Source organism: Dama dama, chromosome 9 (assembly GCF_033118175.1).
Source record: "Dama dama isolate Ldn47 chromosome 9, ASM3311817v1, whole genome shotgun sequence".
Taxonomy (NCBI): domain Eukaryota; kingdom Metazoa; phylum Chordata; class Mammalia; order Artiodactyla; family Cervidae; genus Dama; species Dama dama.
Genome location: NC_083689.1, coordinates 102,304,925 through 102,322,705, shown reverse-complemented (window position 1 = coordinate 102,322,705; position 17,781 = coordinate 102,304,925). Strand labels below are relative to the sequence as shown.

The 17,781-nt window shown below is 38.8% G+C and overlaps 1 protein-coding gene across 12 annotated transcripts in view; it reads right to left on the bottom strand.

Annotated features, from left to right (window-relative positions):
* Nucleotides 1-17,781, bottom strand: part of PAM (peptidylglycine alpha-amidating monooxygenase) — a 165,597-nt gene that overhangs the window by 41,505 nt on the left and 106,311 nt on the right. For 6 of the 12 annotated variants that reach the window (XM_061152083.1, XM_061152084.1, XM_061152085.1 and 3 more), the window contains exons 14-15: nt 10,577-10,897; nt 2,526-2,655 (exon numbers count right to left, since the gene is read on the bottom strand). In XM_061152083.1, coding sequence (XP_061008066.1) covers nt 2,526-2,655; nt 10,577-10,897 — 451 coding nt within the window. The remainder of the gene's footprint in view (nt 1-2,525; nt 2,656-10,576; nt 10,898-17,781) is intronic. The other 6 variants (XM_061152089.1, XM_061152090.1, XM_061152091.1 and 3 more) reach the window with 1 other exon arrangement.

The window sequence follows — 17,781 nt, the reverse complement described above, 5'->3', positions numbered from 1 at the left end:
TAGGAAGGATGGACATGCACAACTGTTTAACGACCAGGATCAGCATATCTGAATCTATTTACCTACAAAACTACTAGCAGAGTAATCCACTTCTAAGTCTCTTTGTGAGTAACAAAGCAGACAGTGTTTAAAGCAGAGACTGGAGTGCCCGAAGAGAATTTCCATGAATGGCAAAGGCTGCTAGAGGCCAACAGGAAATACAAGAGAGGCAAAAAGAGACGGATGACAAATATTCTTACACTTGAACAATAAAGAAGAAGGAGAAAGAAGAAACAGACTTAATGGTGTAAATTAGCGCCCCTGCTCTGAAGTCTTAAATTTTTAACAAGACCGCTTTGTCAGAGCCATTTATCAGGGTGAACACACCAGGGCTTTGGTGACGGAACTGGAATCTATTTACACATGATACTGGCAGGTTATCTAGATGAAAGCATGAAGCCAGAAAAGTCAGGTCTTCTGCTGGGACTGCCATGTATGTCCCAGAAAATATTCTTATGTGGCTCTTGTTTCAGTCTTGGGTCATTTACCCCAGGCTGGCCTGTACTGATCCCTTTTCCCCCCCTATTAAACTATTCCAGCCTCTGCTGTTTACTTGGAATGAATATCACATTAAAATGGAAAATTGGACTCTGTCCAATTTAGCTTTAGCCAGCTGAAACAGTACCAATGGAAGAAAATGATGCTGTAATTTTCTCGTCTGATAAAATGTGGCTAGAAATCCATGCAGAAAATGTAGCAATATTCATTAAAATGAAGAATATGCTACAGTGAATAGTAGTAGTTTGCTTTTGAAAGCACTTGTTAAAATATCATTAGATGTTCAATAATGACTAAGATGATGTAACAGAGATGTAGAAACAGGGATGCTGAGCTTGATGGCTTTGAACTCTGAAGTGATCTCTTTCTTAGATTCCATTCTCAAGCGTGACAATTGCAAAAGATAATTAAACAGTATCAAAGCTATCAATCAATCTACTCTAAAATGCTGGCTGAATTTCATTTTCAACTGCACCAAGAAAACTACATACATGTGTATGCGACAGGCAGGTTTAGCCTAAGTTTAATCAGCATCTTTGAAAATGGAGGGAAAAAACAGTTGAACTGTATGTATGGATCCTCAGTTTTCCAAATGAAACCCTAGAGCTGTACACTTGAAAGAAGAAGATTCATTATACTTAATTCATAAGATATTTAAAAATTCACCTTCAAATGAAAATTTGTGATAAAACAAATGAATAAATGGATATTCAATACTCAGGAGAATTAAGATAACCTGATAAACTTTGGAGCCAGGTTTGAAAAATACAATCGCATAAATGTGTTCACAATCCTCTAAAAGGAAGTAAGTAGGTAAGTGGGTAAGTGGGCCAACTCTGAGTCAGATGGACAACAACTGAAGCCTGCCTGACTGCTGGGCTAACTGTGAGACGTGGGGCAAAACACTTGTCTTCTCTTGACTTCTTCACCTGTAAAATGTGACTCATGATGACACTACCTGTGCCTAACTGCTGGGAGGTAATTCATGCAAACATTTAGAAGAGTCACAGAGGCACAGCAAACGACTCAATAAATGTTAGGCGATTTTTTAAACCAAAAATCCCTATAAGATACTGGAAGACAGAATAAAAGGTTGGAAGGGAAAAGCAGGAGCATGAGTCTTGGCGTTATCCTTGTTAAGTCTCCAGTGCTCATGAAAAGAGTGCATTTGTGTAATAGAAATGATCTACATGAACATGTGAGGGCAAGGTACTAACTATTTCTATACATACGGTGGCCACACGGCTCCAACCACAGAATTCCCCAGAAGGCACCGCCACGGAGCAGCCTGAGGGGAAGCGAGAGTCCAGTGGACTTAATATGGCTCAATACCCAGGACATGGAGATGATGAGTGTTTTACTGCAGTCAACCAGCAACTTTTCTGAGTTGATCATTTATCATGATACACTTCTTCTGAAGTCTTGAAATGCCTCAGCCACGTACTGTCCTAATTTCTTTAATATTTCTCTCCTTAGGAGTGTGGAGGTGGCTTCAAGGAGGAGAGAGCAAAACACTAAGTAGGTAGAAAGTGAAAGTGAAGTCGCTCAGTCGTCTCTGACTCTTTGTGACCCCACGGACTGTAGCCCACCAGGCCCCACCATTCATGGGATTTTCCAGGCAACAGTACTGGAGTGGGTTGCCATTTCCTTCTCCAGGGGATCTTCCCAACCCAGGGATCGAACCCAGGTCTCTTGCATTGCAGACAGATGCTTTACCATCTGAGCCACCAGGGAATTGGGCAGAATCACAGACTTCTTGCCTTGCTTCCATAAACTAGCTTGTAAAACTATCTTAATCGTTTTCAAATGGAGAAGACCTCCTCTTTCCTGTGAATCACAATCATATGCTACAAGAACACATTGTGTTCACAAAAATTATGTTCAAAAAGAACCTTGATAGTACTCTCACCATTATTCTTAGTTTAATGGAAAGCGACATATGCTATTTTTAATTTCATTTACTTCTCGAAGGAAAAATGATTACTTACTTTCCATCCCAGACATGGTCACCTCGGTGGAAAATCACTAGATTATTCTGAGGGTCCAGAGCCACCCCAGAAACCTGGCCTGGTAACAAGTATACTCCAGGCCAATCCAGTGCCTCTTCTACATGGAAATCTAAAAGAGAAATCCATATATTTAGTGTAAAAAAGAAAGTGTAACTCCATGAAGATTCACAATGATTGTAAGAAGTTCATGCAGTAATGTCACTAGATGACAAAAATAACAAAAAACAAGCATGCTCTACATAACATATACCACATGCGCATGCCAAGGTGTAGCCTCCTGGGCTGTGAATAAATAAGTGACTGTGACCCTATCTGGGGACTAAATGCTCTTTTCCTGTTGATAAGATGCCTTATAAAACCAGCTTATCCTTCAGTCACTAAGGAGCAAATTTGTGACTACCTTCTTCAAGACTCTTACTTTAAATTAGTATCTTGGAAAATATGGTAATATGGGTAATATCATTTTAATGCAAAGCCTTTAAATATTGTACATGAATAGCATTCTTGGGCAATAAGCCTGTGTGTGTGTGTGCGCGCACGAGCTGCTGTCTCTCTCATCTAACTTCTGTGTAAACTGTGGGTGTTCAATATACATTAGACCCTATAATAAACCATCATTGCTAATCCCTTGTAGAAGGAACTACATAAGATGCCAATTTCATTCTGCCCAGCCTCAGTGTTCCTATAACAATGGGAATGGAGAGATACTTTTTCACGGTTTATATTTCACTGTTTCCTAACATGAGAAAGGAAAATATAACAGACACTCTATGACTGAATGATTTACCAATTATGCTCACTTCTGTTCAGAATGCATTTATACTTAAGAGAATATCTAGGTTCAATTGTGCTGATCCCTTTTATAAAAATGCTCATGAGTAAAGAGGTCTGAGGTACAGAAAAGCTCTACTAACAGGATAAAGCTATGAAGATACTGTGAAATCCTCTGTATCAATGTCAACATTTCCTTCTCTCTGAAATGCTTCAGGAGAGATGCTGAGAAGTAAAAAAGCAATTTGAGTCCCTTTCTCCTGCCTGTACACTGGAGGATGTGGCAACATGCAGTGATTCTCAAAGATGAACATTCAAGATTGGCGGAAGAAAGGGACACCCAGGGCTCGTATAATCAGCTTCTGAAAACTTGAGAGGATGCCAGTGTGAGAATAAACACTTTAAGGTAATTCTCTTAACTACAGAAAAAGGACATAGTACATTTCCACTCCGAATGTTCTTACCTTTGTAGGTTTAATTTTTTTTAATAAAAATTAGCAAAATATATCACAATCAATACGATGACTAAAACAGTTTTGCCTATAACCTTTGCTGATACATCTTCAACAAATATCCCCTAAGTGTACTGTCTATGTAAGGTATTATGCTAGATTCTGGGAACACAAATACGGCATGGTTGGGGGCCTGGAGGGACTCATAGGATAAAATGAGAAAAAAAAAAAAAAACCCAAAAAACAGAAAGCAAGTACTTATAACTCAGTGTGGTGCAGGAAAACAGGAAAGGGCCCATCATCTTTTCTGAGGCTTGTCTGGGAGAGGGTAGGTGTTTTCACTTAAAGGTTTATCAAATACAGAAGCGGGTAGTCAGAAAGATGGAAAGTGAGGATGTTTATAACCACAGAATGTGTTTCAATATATTTAAGTAATCTGTATATCTTTGAAGACATCTGTGTATGTCAGGTGGGGGTATGGAAGTGAGAAGCAGGATTAAACAGACCCCAAGACCTAGTGTAGACTGGAAGATACACTGTCGAGCACGTGGATGAGTATGGATTTAACAATCAATGAGAGCACTTCTATGCTGTGGTGTCTTGATCTATACTATGATTAATTCTGAGGTATGCTGCAAGTACTTTATTAATAGTAGTAAAGCCCAGAGCCTGGGAATAATTTACCTTTGAAACATACTAGAGCAAGTGAGATATCATTCTTAATCGTGTGTATTTTGCTGACTTCCTGAGCTGGGGAGAAGGGGGCAGACTGACAGCTGGCATGCCTAAATTCACACAGCAGTGGCTATGAATGGGGCTGCTTGGATGAATAGCACTAATCATCTATCACACTTGTCACAGTAGGAGAAAAGGAAGCAAACTGTGGGGCCACCGATGGCTTTCAAGCATGGGGTGGCATGGATAAAAGTGTGGTTTTGAAGGTGAACTCAGGAAACAGGGTCTACGAATTATAATTAGAGATATATAGATGGATCCCCCAAAGAAACTATTCTAAATCATTTTAAAGTTGCATGAATCTCAGGCTGTACTTCATTCATTCTCATCTCCGTTACAGCTGGTCCTTTTGGTGGCCATTCTGCATGCAATCGGCATCTCCTGAAGATTCTGGATCTTGAACCTTGAACCTCATAACAACAGAGATATTTAATTGATTTCATCTGCTTCTCAGAGCCCAGCACCACTACAACTAGGTGAAATTTTGTGAGGGCAGAGATCCTGTCTCGTTCACTGTTTTCTCACTGAGTCTTGCTCAGGGCCTGGCCCATGGCACTGGCCTAATAAATGCACTAAACTGAACTCTGTGCTCCACTTTCTACTTGCTCATGTTGTCAACTAGCATTTAAACACCCTTATCGTCTTACAGCTCACTGGTACTACCTCTTTTTACCCCTAGCATTGTGCTGAAGACACCGTGAAGAGACTCAAAAAAAAAATGTTAATTGGCTAATTATTTTCACTGAAGGCAATCAACAAATGTCATGTTTCCTGGAACTTTTTAATCCAGTGGTCTACCAACAAGGACTGGAAGTGAGGCGCTCATGAAGATTTAGAGATGCTAATTCTGGTATAAAATGTGCACTGTCCTAAATATACTATTCTGGGTTCAAATGAGGATTTCATAAAATACACGAAATACCGTGTAAAGGACTTTAATCTGGCTGTGAATAATCCCATATTATCACTGTCCTTAGATTGGTCAACTCTCAAAATCTGCAAAAACCACAGGCTGATAGGTTGTTAACAACCTATTCTGTCACTTACAAGAATTCCTTTTGGTTGGAAACTTTCAAGATGAAAAAGCAGGATAACTATCTAGGGCACATTTATACACTTTTGGTAAATTTTCAAAACAGTAGAGGTGATATGTGAGGAAATACATGAGGGTTAACAATGTGAGAAACTTGGCTCTTTCAGTACTGGGTCAGTGCAAAGAAGAACAATCTTGTACAAGGCAAGAACATTCAGAGAAATTGTATTAAATTACTTTAAATTTCATTAAAAATATCACTGCACATTCATTAAGATTACCTAGCTAAGACCTCAAAACTTCCAGGACCTGAAAACCTAGGTCTCTGTGTTAATTACAAATTCCCAAACAGTTAAAGGAAAACTGAGTTCACATTTTCTTCTGTGAACACTAGCTCTGTGAACTGATGTTTCTGCTTCCAGTGTCATCATCTTTTTTCATGATTACGCAGTTAAAGGCTGTTCTCTTTAAGATAAAGTGATCAAGAATCAAAGCAGTCATGGAGGACTAGTGGTGTATACATATGGAATGAATATTTATGTTTTCACAAGTCCTGCCCATCTTTACAAGGGAATTATAGGATGCTCGGACAGAATCCCAGGTCATATTCTCTATTTATAGAAGAATGATAGGCTTGGGCCTGACTTTGATCATCAGTAGCAAGGGTGATTATCTTCTAACCCTCAAAAATATTTCAAATCCTTATTAAAAACTGTCTGATAAAATGTATTTGGGTTCTAAGTTAAATTTGACGTTTTCAATCATGGAAAAGTTAGAAATTCAAGTTCAGATTCCTCTTAGATTTTACTTAAGAAGTAATTCATTAGCATATATGACTAATGTTGTAAACTGACAGTCCTAATTTGAAAATTAAATACAGATTTCTTACATATGACCTTGGGCAAGCCATTCCCAACTCCAAGTGTCGGCTGTGCTAAATTCAGATGTCAAATGAGAGGGCTATTTCAGAAGAATCCTTGCATTTATTATAAATAAAGGTAAATGTACAGCCTCATATTCCACCACATATTTTTAAAAAGTTACTTTCAGAAAAAATTTAACATTAAAACTAAAACTATCAATAAATCACTAAGCAGATTAATGAATTATATCTTTCCAGGAAAGATTAATGTTAGCAATCAATGCTTTCATATGAAACTATTAATAAGCATTTAAAAGGGCATTCCTTTATCTGTGTACACATGACTAACAGAATTAGGCGAAAAAATTTGAGGAAAAAATATAATGTCAAACCTAGGCTATGACTTAACTTTACTGTAACAAAGCTCTTTATATTTAATCTTAAGGAGAAGACCCTAGAGAAATCAGTAGATTTCAACAAGAATAAAATAAAATTGTTGCTTTTTCCACACAAGTAGATTCGCATTTAGTGATGAAAAGATGCCTTATTTTGGTCAGGGATTGTTATTCCTCAAGTACCAGCAATAACTATAATTAAGACTATAAGAGAAATATTTATACTTAAGTGAGAAAGAAAACAAGAATTAATTATAAAGTCTAATTTAGTGGGAGTGAAGTAAGACAGTTAAGATATAATTAGGGGCTCAAAAGTATTAGCAGACTGCCTTTTCTTTTAAAAATTTAACTGCAAGTGAATCTTCAACCTTAGTCAAATTGTTTGGATATTGATTCAGAAAGTATGACCAAAGGCAATCTACACCTAAGAGTTATTAAAATTGTAGAAAAGATGATGGGAAGGTTGGAAACAAACAGCCTCTCTATTATTTTATTGTGAGACAGAGTAATGAAGTAATTAGAAACCAAGACTTTGAGCAAATCTGCCTGGGTTTCAATGCTGGTTGACTGAACTGTGGCATTTTGGATACATGGCATGCATCCTTTCTATGCTTCTATCAATAGGTTTCTTCCTCTATAAATGATTTTATCATAGATTTTTGCTTTCATTATGCTCCTCCCCTCCAGAGATGAAAATTCAGCCTAGTGAATGCTTCATTTCACCCTGGGAATTCTATAAGACTTGAACCTAGAGTCAGCATATGACTGAAATGTTAAAAGTATGACTTCTGAGTCAAGAAAAAATTGTCCATAGAAATTAAGTAAAATTTAAATGCACCATGACAATATTTAAAGACTGCACATTCTCTCATCTTGTGGGCGGTCTCACACAAATGTCTATGTATTTTCTGATGTCCAAAGGTGTGTACAGGCGGATGCTTTTCAGTTGCGTCCGACTCTTTGCGAGTCCATGGACTGTCGGCTACCAGGCTCTTCAGGAGACAGTCCGTGGAGTTTTTCAGGCAAGAGTACTGGAGTGGGTTGCCATTTCCTTCTCCAGGGGATCTTCCCGACCCAGGGATCGAACCCAGGTCTCCCGCATTGCAGGCAGACGCTTTACCCTCTGAGCCACAGGGAAGCCCACCAAAGGTGTTCAGCATATGTCAAATCAGGGTTCCATATGCTAGCAAATAGTAGTCCCATCAAATTTAACAGGAAGAGATTAGCTATCGGTAGTTTTAAATTTATTTTCCAATGAGTCTAGTTTCCAGAAGGCAACTAGAAAAGAGACTATGACTTTCTTTCTTCTCTATTAATGCTGTCTTAATACAGACATCAAACTAATGGTAGGAACCAAAGTATACTAAGAGTACAAAGGAGTGTATTTGCTTCTCAATTTACTAGGCCGCACACTGTCACACTATACATCATATATTATGGGAAACCATCAAGGCAGATCAATGTAAGTGATCAGTAATTTGAAGAGCCACAAATTCTCATTATGACAGAACACTGCTAAGTTACATTTTGTTAATCAACTTAGAGCGTCGACTTTTGCAGCTTTCCTACATATTCTAAGAAAATTCTCTCATGGATGCTGCTTAAGCTAAAATAATTAATATTTAGTTCTACTACTTTGGTGTTTAAAGTTTTGAAATCTTAGTCCAACATGACACTAACAATAGCAGCTCTAATCATAATTATTGTTAACTTATTATACCATTTACTAAGTGTTTTCTTCAATTAAAGTCAGATATTACATTGTGCTGTAGTAAAAAGTGAAAGAAAATTGAAAAGATTTTTTTAGAAGTAGCTTATCTAAATATGGGCTTTGCTATTTTGCATTTAATTTTATAAAAATTTGGAATCAGAGTAGTGAAATAACACTAAAATAAATCATTTCAGAAAGGAAATACATGCACATTTTCTTCCTGTAACTAGAATTTGTATTGTATGTTTCTCTAACTCAATGCTTTATTTCAGTGACATTCACCCACATACTTAAAATGAAAGGAAACTTCCTGAACCAGGTCTTGGAGAAACATTTTTCTTCTGGGCACTCCCATTTTTACCACCTCGAAAGGAAGAGGGAGACTTGGCCAGTAACTGTATTTTGAGTGTTTTAAGTATTTCTTTCTTAGAAAAACTTAGTAGGTCTTAGGAATATAATTCCTTAAGTCAAATTATGATTTTCACACTGACACTTAGGATGTCTATAAACGATCATGATATTATTTCAAACTGAAGAGTAACAAAGGCAAGTCATAGACAACTAGAAACTAAATTTTTGGTGGTGGGCACACTGTAGGGTACACAGAGACAGAAATATAAGGCTGCATACATGAAACATATAATGTTATAAACCAATGTCACTTCAGTAAAAAAAATTTAGAAAAGATAAGTCATGAATAAAGCATGCTGTAAGGTCAACATTTCGAACTTGAACAGAATTGTATTCTCACCAAAGAAGCCCTTTTATATTTATGCATTGTTCGGGTTAGAATTTACTGTCTTTAATACAGAGGTTCAGACAGACAATCCAGTCTGTCTATGAAATAGATAAGGGCATCATAAACTGCAGATTCCTAGACATTGTGCTCAGAGATATCAACTCAGTTGTTCTTCAGTAGGATTCAGAAGTCTAGATTTTTCACAACCATCCTAGGTGATTCTGATGCAAGGGGAGGTTCAGGGGCCACCTCCTTAGAAACAGTTTTATTAGGTAAATTTAGAAGGAGTTAGAGCAGGGCTGACCCTATTTAAATATGAAGAGGTAAAAATCTGGGTTCCAGTTAACACCTCATAGAGACTATTAGGCCAGTCCTAATGGACAATGGTTGAAACTCGTGTGTGAGAAAGAGGCACTGCATGCTAATTTGTTTTTCAATTATAAATAAAAATCAGTTGGGTGTTGAATAATTTATGGCTTCCTGCAAAGCTGTATTTGAAAACATCAAGCTGGCAGCCTGTGCCATTCCAGCCCATGCAGGGACTGCTGCCATGCACGCACACCCGTTACTTTTCTGGAGATTATCTCCACATGCTGTATGATCTGGCTTTCCACATTAGCAAGTAACATGAAACACGATCAATATCACAGAAGCCACAACACAATTAAAGACAAAGATGAGGCATCCATAGCTTGCTGGTAGAGAAACCTGAAGGGAATAAGGTATTGTCCTCCAATTACAGAAGCCAATCCTGGTTAGAAGATGAATCTGATAGTTACTGACTTGCCGGAGGTCCCTTCAGATATAACCACTCAGCTTTCCAATTAAGATGATAAATTGATCATGGAACTTAAGAAATCAAAGTCATAAAAAGGGTTACATTTTACAAGTCAATTAGATAAGAATGTTGGAAGTGTAGGATTCCTCTGAGAGGAATTAAATTACCTTAAAGGAAGGTAGTATATAACCATTGCACACACTGGAACTTTATGTATTAGGTTTGAATTTCTGGTTTATTCTCAATGTTAATTTGGTTAAGTATTGGTTATCCTGAATTTCATATGCCACCCTTCCCCATATGATCCAGAGAGTTTGGGTCCTGGAGATTCTGGCTCATCAACTGAACAGAAATGGAACGCATATAGGATTGGACCAAAACAAAACTCGTACGAAAGTGATATCTGATAATCCAAATAGAATTATGTTTTTCTAACGGTGAGTTCTTTTCACTGGTGAATTTTCTCACGCATTAATTTTTATTCCCTTCAGATTTTGCTAATGTGGATTGTAGTATGTCACATTTTATTCTTTAAGAGAAGCACCTAAACGCACCTCCTGTGTGCTCTGGTTCCCAGGTGCCTTCACCAGGTGGGGGCTGCTGCAATGACAGAACTCTGCTCTCTGCGGGCCTCAAGGTAGACACTAGCCTGTGGAATTTGTGGATTCTGTCTCTGACAAGAACAGCACTGCCCCTCTCACGTTCTGCGCTCTCTCTGGCATCAGACCGACCAAGGTCCTTCTTTTGGACTACGCTTGCAATCTCGGCTACCAGGTCAGACTCTGATTCTGCCTTTTCTGTAGGATTATATTTATGCACATGAACAACATCTTCCCTTTCTCCTAGCAGCTTGGAAAGTAGTGAATAGAAATCACCTGCGGAAAAAAGAGAAGAGAGAAGGGGTGGGGAGTTGATAAGACTTCAAAATTTATGAAACATTGTGCCTTAAAAATATCAGCTCTTGATTCCTGATAATAAGTGAGAGAGAAGGTTGCTCTCAGATGTTGAAGCATGGGGAGGAAAAAAAATGATTTTCCAGAACAATGAAAAAATAATAATGCTTCACATTTCATTTTACAAACCACCCATTTCCTTCTGTTATCTCAGCAGCCAATATCACTAAATAATGTCTATTAGCAAATAGTAGAAACAAAATCATGCATATGTGACTGCATGGCATGTTTCAGTAATGGTTTTCACAAGGCTGTTAGATTGATTTAGAAGTCAGAATTCATCAGTTTTTCAAAATAAAATATTATCAACAGTTACATCAGAAAATAGCTGTATTCACAGGCAAACCCTTAGAAGTTATCTTTATTTTTTTTTGAAGTTGTCTTTAAAAGCCTATTAAAGTACAATATACAAAAATAAAATGTATATTTCTGAGCAGGTGCTATAAAACACAAAAAATATAACATCCACTTGGCAACTGGAAAACCAAAGTTTTATTATCATTTTGTTAGCTGTGCTGCTCTAAGTAGCTCCAGTTGTTCATTTTAAACAAGAAATGAACAAATGCCTGAAAAATAATTTTGTGACAAAAGAATATTTTTAAATCAGTTTCTAGCAAAAGAGATTTTTAACAAACTAGTATCATTGGAATGATTCATCACTGCAACGTTATTTCATGTCTTCCTGTACTAAGAAGTAAATATGGTTATGATAATATAGCTTCATGAAAAATTATTTATAAAATATTATGACAGATTCAAAATACAACTATGGAAGGTTCATGAAGCATTTTAATCTTCATCATTTACAATTATGGCTTCAAATCCATTCAGTCAACTGTGTGAATAGGAAACCTTTATATTTCCAATGATATCATAAATCTGCTTTTCTAACCCAAATCCCAAGGTAACCCACACTTCTTCCTTTTCCTCACCCTATATTAAGTACTGTTAATGAAACTTATGATTGTGGAGTCCTTTTGCTTAAGCTTTAATTACATTTATAGCATGATCAGATAACATTTATAAAATCTTTTATGATCATCAGGAAACAAAAATAATAACTGGTTTAAGCAGGATACATTCCACTAAAGAATATATTATTAAAATATATCGGTGCGTATTTGCAAATAATCTTGGTTTAATGATTTGAAGTAGGCTTTCAATTCTTGCTCATGAAAGCAGCTTCTCCCAGGTGAGATCTTCAATCAGAGAATAATTACCATGTATTAGGACCAATATCAGTAAAATGAACAAAGCAAATCACAATGCACCTGATTGTGGTAGGCCACAGTAGCATTCTGCCTCACAGAAGAGAATTAAATCTATTACTGAGAAATTCACCTGCCCCACACACTAAATATAAATAGCTCAATATGCTATTATGCAATGAAACATTTTACATAGCGACCAAAAACAAGATTTCAGGGACAGATAAAGAACACAATTTTAAAACTTGAGTCCACGACATTAGGCTAACGTTGACGAAGGAACACAGGCTTAGAACGAGGCATGGTTATTCAGGTTTGTCAGTAAAAATCTAGAAGCTGTGATAAAATACCAAACGCACAGCACTTGGATCCTCTGGAGTGGTCGTTTACAATGATCACTGGGTCAGGAAAACAAAAAGTGAGCAATGTTATATAGGCCTGGCTGCACACAAATGCACTGGCCTTGTGAGAACACTGCTTCCAGAGCAGCAACTCACTTCTAGAGATTACACGCAGGAGACCACTACATGGCTATCTCTTACACGCGTATACATAAACCAGGAAGGTGTTCCCCCCACCACCTTTTTCTCTGCTGGTGTCTGAAATAGATGAAATCTGGAAAGGCTAACCATTTTTCTTAGTCATGTTAAGATCCTGACTTAGGAAATCTATCTAACCTTGAGTACAACGGATGGAATAGACTATAAATGGAGGAAGTTGGATGGTCTCTACCCCAGTGTCATCTCTCAACATTCTCTTTCTTATTTTCAGTTTATACTATAGCCATATTGGACTTTTACTTCCTTGAATGTCAACTCTAAGAAGATGCTGTTTCTCCTTCCCAGGACATTTTCTCTCCCCAGGGCCTCAACCTTCAGATGCTCCTTAGGCATCACTTGTATCCAAGAAGCCTGCCTTGACAGCTAGAGTAGGGGCTGCTGCTATGTGTAGCTACAGCTCTCTGCTCTTGTTCTCTATTGCTGTTACTCAGGGTCTGGTCTGCATTTCACAGTAGTGTTCGAATCCAACCCCTGACACTTAATAGCTACTCTGTGCTTTTAAGCCAGTTACTTAACCTTTACAAACAGAAAACAACAGCTACCCTTAAAATTGTTCTGTGGATTTAACGGAGATAGTTAACGTAAAACGCCCAGTCCAATGGATATCATAAACTACATATCACTAAACTGTAGTTATTATAATTACTAACGACAAAGATACAAACTCCAGTTGCAACATACATCTGCTTCAATCTACAGTTTACCTAAAATTTTTAAAAATCAGTTTCATTTCTTATTGAAGTACTAGGACTGTCATATGGAAAAAAGCTCCCTTTATGTTTACAGCCCTCTATTTTCTCAACAAGTCACCAAGGCTACCTTTATGATCTGCTTCCTGATTTTGCCAAAAGAGGTTGTATCTGTTCTTTCTTTTGCTTCTCAGTCTATTTCTGGAGAAAGAACCATCCCCACTCCAATGTTCTGGGTACCAGCCCTCTCTGAGCCTTTGAGGGCCTTTCCTATCTGCTCTTCCTCTCCTTCTCTGACACAACTTCTCTGCCAAAGATATGACTCAGGCCACAGACACACACACTCTCTGTGTGTTTATCTCGAGTGGTCATGGAGGTGAGAAGAGATTTTCTCTTTTGACACACTACGTCTTTCAAGTTTTTCCATTTTCCCTCTTTCCGGAACAAGTTCCAGCACCATCTGCAAGAGCTTTCTGGGATAATGGAAATAGTCTTTACCTGTGTTTCCCAGTAGGATGGCTCCTAGACGCAAGGGGCAATGGAGTGCTTGTAATGCAGCTATACAACTGAAGTGAGAGTCGCTGAGTTGTGTCCAAGTCTTTGCAACCCCACGGACTATAGAGTCCATGGCATTCTCCAGGTCAGAATACAGGAGTGGGTAGCCTTTCCCTTCTCCAGGGGATCTTCCCAACCCAGGGACTGAACCCAGGTCTCTGGCACTGCAGGCAGATTCTTTACCAGCTGAGTTACTAGGGAAGCCCAAGAATACTGAAGTGGGTGGCCTTTCCCTTCTCCAGGGGATCATCGAACTGTGGTCTCCTGCATTGCAGGGGATTCTATACCAATTGAGCTACCAGGCAAGCCTTATTTTTGTTTGCTTACTTTGAATTCATTTAGATTCAGATTTCAATCACCACACATGGTTAGGGTCTACCGTATTGGACAGTGTGGGATGGTGTGCTGCTTCATCCTTCCTCACGTCCTCTTTCTTCCTAAACGGAAGGTATCTGCTTCCACTCCCTACTCCACTCCTGTACAGTAAGAGTCACCTACGAGCTCCTAGTTGCCAAAGCCAACATACTCTCCATCCTGACCTACTGGTGCACGGAGCACTTTTAGAGTCCCTTCAGAAACTCTCCTTCTAATACTGTTCTTTCCAGCTCTTCACCTGTCATCTTTGCTTCCTCTTATTTCACCCAACATGTGGAAATGCTGGTGTTTTCTCAGGTCTACCCTGGGCACACTTTACTTCTGCTTCACTGACTACACCAAAGCCTTTGACTCTCTGGATCACAACAAACTGTGGAAAATTCTTCTAGAGAAGGGAAAACCAGACCACCTGACCTGCCTCCTGAGAAACCTGTACGCAGGTCAGGAAGCAACAATTAGAACTGGACATGGGACAACAGGCTGGTTCCAAATTGGGAAAGGAGTGCATCAAGGCTGTGTATTGTCACCTTGCTTATTTAACTTATATGCAGGGTACCTCATGCAAAATGCCAGGCTGGATGAAGCACAAACTGGAATCAAGATTGCTGGGAGAAACATAAATAACCTCAGATATGCAGATGACACCACCCTGATGGCAAAAACTGAAGAAGAACTAAAGAGCCTCTTGATGAAAGTGAAAGAGGAGAGTGAAAAAGCAGGCTTAAAACTCAACATTCAGAAAACTAAGATCATGGCCTCTGGTCCCATCACTTCATGGCAAATAGATGGGGAAACAAGGGAAACGGTGACAGACTTTATTTTCTTGGGCTCCAAAATCACTGCAGATGGTGATTGCAGCCATGAAATTAAAAGACGCTTGCTCCTTGGAAGAAAGCTATGACCAAACTAGACAGCATAGCAAAAAGCAGAGACATTAATTACTTTGCCAACAAAGGTCTATATGGTCAAAGCTATGGTTTTTCCAGTAGTCATGTATGGATGTGAGAGTTGGACTGTGAAGAAAGCTGAGTGCTGAAAAATAGATGCTTTTGAACTGTGGTGTTGGAGAAGACTCTTGAGAGTCCCTTGGACTGCAAGGAGATCCAACCAGTCCATCATAAAGGAAAACAGTTCTGAATGTTCATTGGAAGGACTGATGCTGAAGCTGAGGTTCCAACACTTTGGCCACCTGATGCGAAGACCAGACTCCTTGGAAAAGACCCTGATGCTGGGAAAGAATGAAGGCGGGAGGAGAAGGGGACAACAGAGGATGAGATGGTTGGATGGCATCACCGACTCAGTGGACATGAGTTTGAGTAAGCTCCAGGAGTTGGTGATGGACAGGGAAGCCTGGTATGCTGCAGTCCATGGGGTCGCAAAGAGTTGGACACGACTGAGCAACTGAACTGAACTGAAGACCTCTTTCTGTTAAGTAATCTCAGACACTCACAAAGTTTAAGCTGCTACACTTGACAAATGACTCTGAAATCTGAAGATTTCCTAGTACCGAGATCCTAGTGGTATATAAAACTGTCATCTGGAAATTTCCTCTCGGATTGAATGCCCAATTCAATGCGACTTTGAACTCAACAGGACCAAACCAGAGCTCTCCCTCTTCTCCCGATATTTTACCTTTTTAAAAAATAGTATCTCAGTATTAAACCATGTCTTAGGACAATCAATCCAGAAAATTAGATTTATTCTTCTCTCAGCAGTGAATCACGAAGTCATTTGATTCACTGATGGTATTTGTCAACATCACCTTTTCCCTCCCTACCACAATTACTCATCCGAGATGCTTAACACCCTGTAACTGTCATGTTGAAAGACTCTACCCCTTATTCTTCAGGGCAAATCCTCAACCCTGCTTTCAATAGAAAAATCTGTTTGGACTTGGTATTAAAAATACTCTAGGTGAGGTTGCTTAGTCGTGTCTGACTCTTTGCAACCCCATGGACTGTAGCCTAGCAGGCTCCTCCGTCCATGGGATCTTCCAGGCAAGAGTACTGGAGTGAGTTGCCATTTCCTTCTCCAGGGGATCTTCCTGACCCAGGGATCGAACCCAGGCCTCCCGCATTGTAGGCAGACGCTTTACCGTCTGGGCCACGGGGGAAATCTCTATGTAGTCTAGAGCAGGAAAATGTTCTATCTTTGTGCAAATGACTTGTGATTGAAGGGAGCCTGCCTCCCCTCGATACTCCCCGGGTGTGACTCCTCTTCCTCAGCTCTGTCAACCTATGTGCTCCCGGACAGTATTTCCTCACTCTACTCTGGGTCCTGCTGCTAAGGGACCAGATAATTTAATTGCCAACTGGGACACATTTGAGAAAGAAAGGGGTGTTATTAACATTTATTCTAGCCATAAACAGTCCTAGAAAAACTGGCATGTATAATTACCCTACTTACTCTTCACAGAGATAACATATGAGGAAGTATTTTATAAACTGCAGAAGACAGTAATAGTAATAACAGCTAATATATTTTGAGAGCTTAGCATGACCAGGTCACTTTACTGAAGACCTTATACTACAGAACACATTTAGCCTCCATGAAGGACTCATTTCAGATGAGGAAACTAACGGTCTGGTACTAAGGTGCACCGCTGTAGGTGCTGAACTGGGGTTTGAAGGCGACAGCCTGACCGGGGGGCCTGCCTTTTAAGGGGACTGGATCGAGGTTCCCCGCTCTGCTCTGCCCCAGCCAAAACTTCTCTGTGAAGCCACCTCAGACCTGTCAATCTTACTGGATTAATCTTCTTCTTTCTAAAGTAGTAGTCTTCTGAGAACAGGTGCTCAAGATTCACTCTCTAATTGAACAAGTTTCTTTTTTGTCCTATCCTAGCTTGTCTTTTTCTTACAACGGTACAAGACTCTAATAAATTAATCAATACATACATATACTACACTGATTTTCACAATGCTGGCCTAAAGAATGATAACCGGTTTTTGGTTTCAAAAAGTATGAGTTTTCTATTTTCTATCCTTTTTAATAATTTTCACTTACCACTGGCAATATATCTTACATGTATAATAAAATTCTCTAAGGTATTCTAAAAAAATTTTTTTGTATATTTAAATTACCTGAAAAGGGACAAGTAGCAAGCTACAAATATGATTTCATATTAACAAAAAAATCCTCTCATTTCTTATTCATTATCATATTTCCAGTGGTTAGTACTGTTCCCATCACAGCAGATATTCAATAAATGATTCTGGAATGAATACTGTTTTAAAAATGCCACTCTTGGCTACTGCATTAGTAAAGATAAAAATATTTCCTTGATGATTTTAGACTGCAGTGAGTGCCATTTCTTTCCTCTTCTCACTTCAAACTTTGACTCTTATCTTAAGAAATGTAGAAATGCTCTAGGTCTTTAAATTATTTGGCTAAGTGGATTTGGTATTTGGGAAACACAAGAG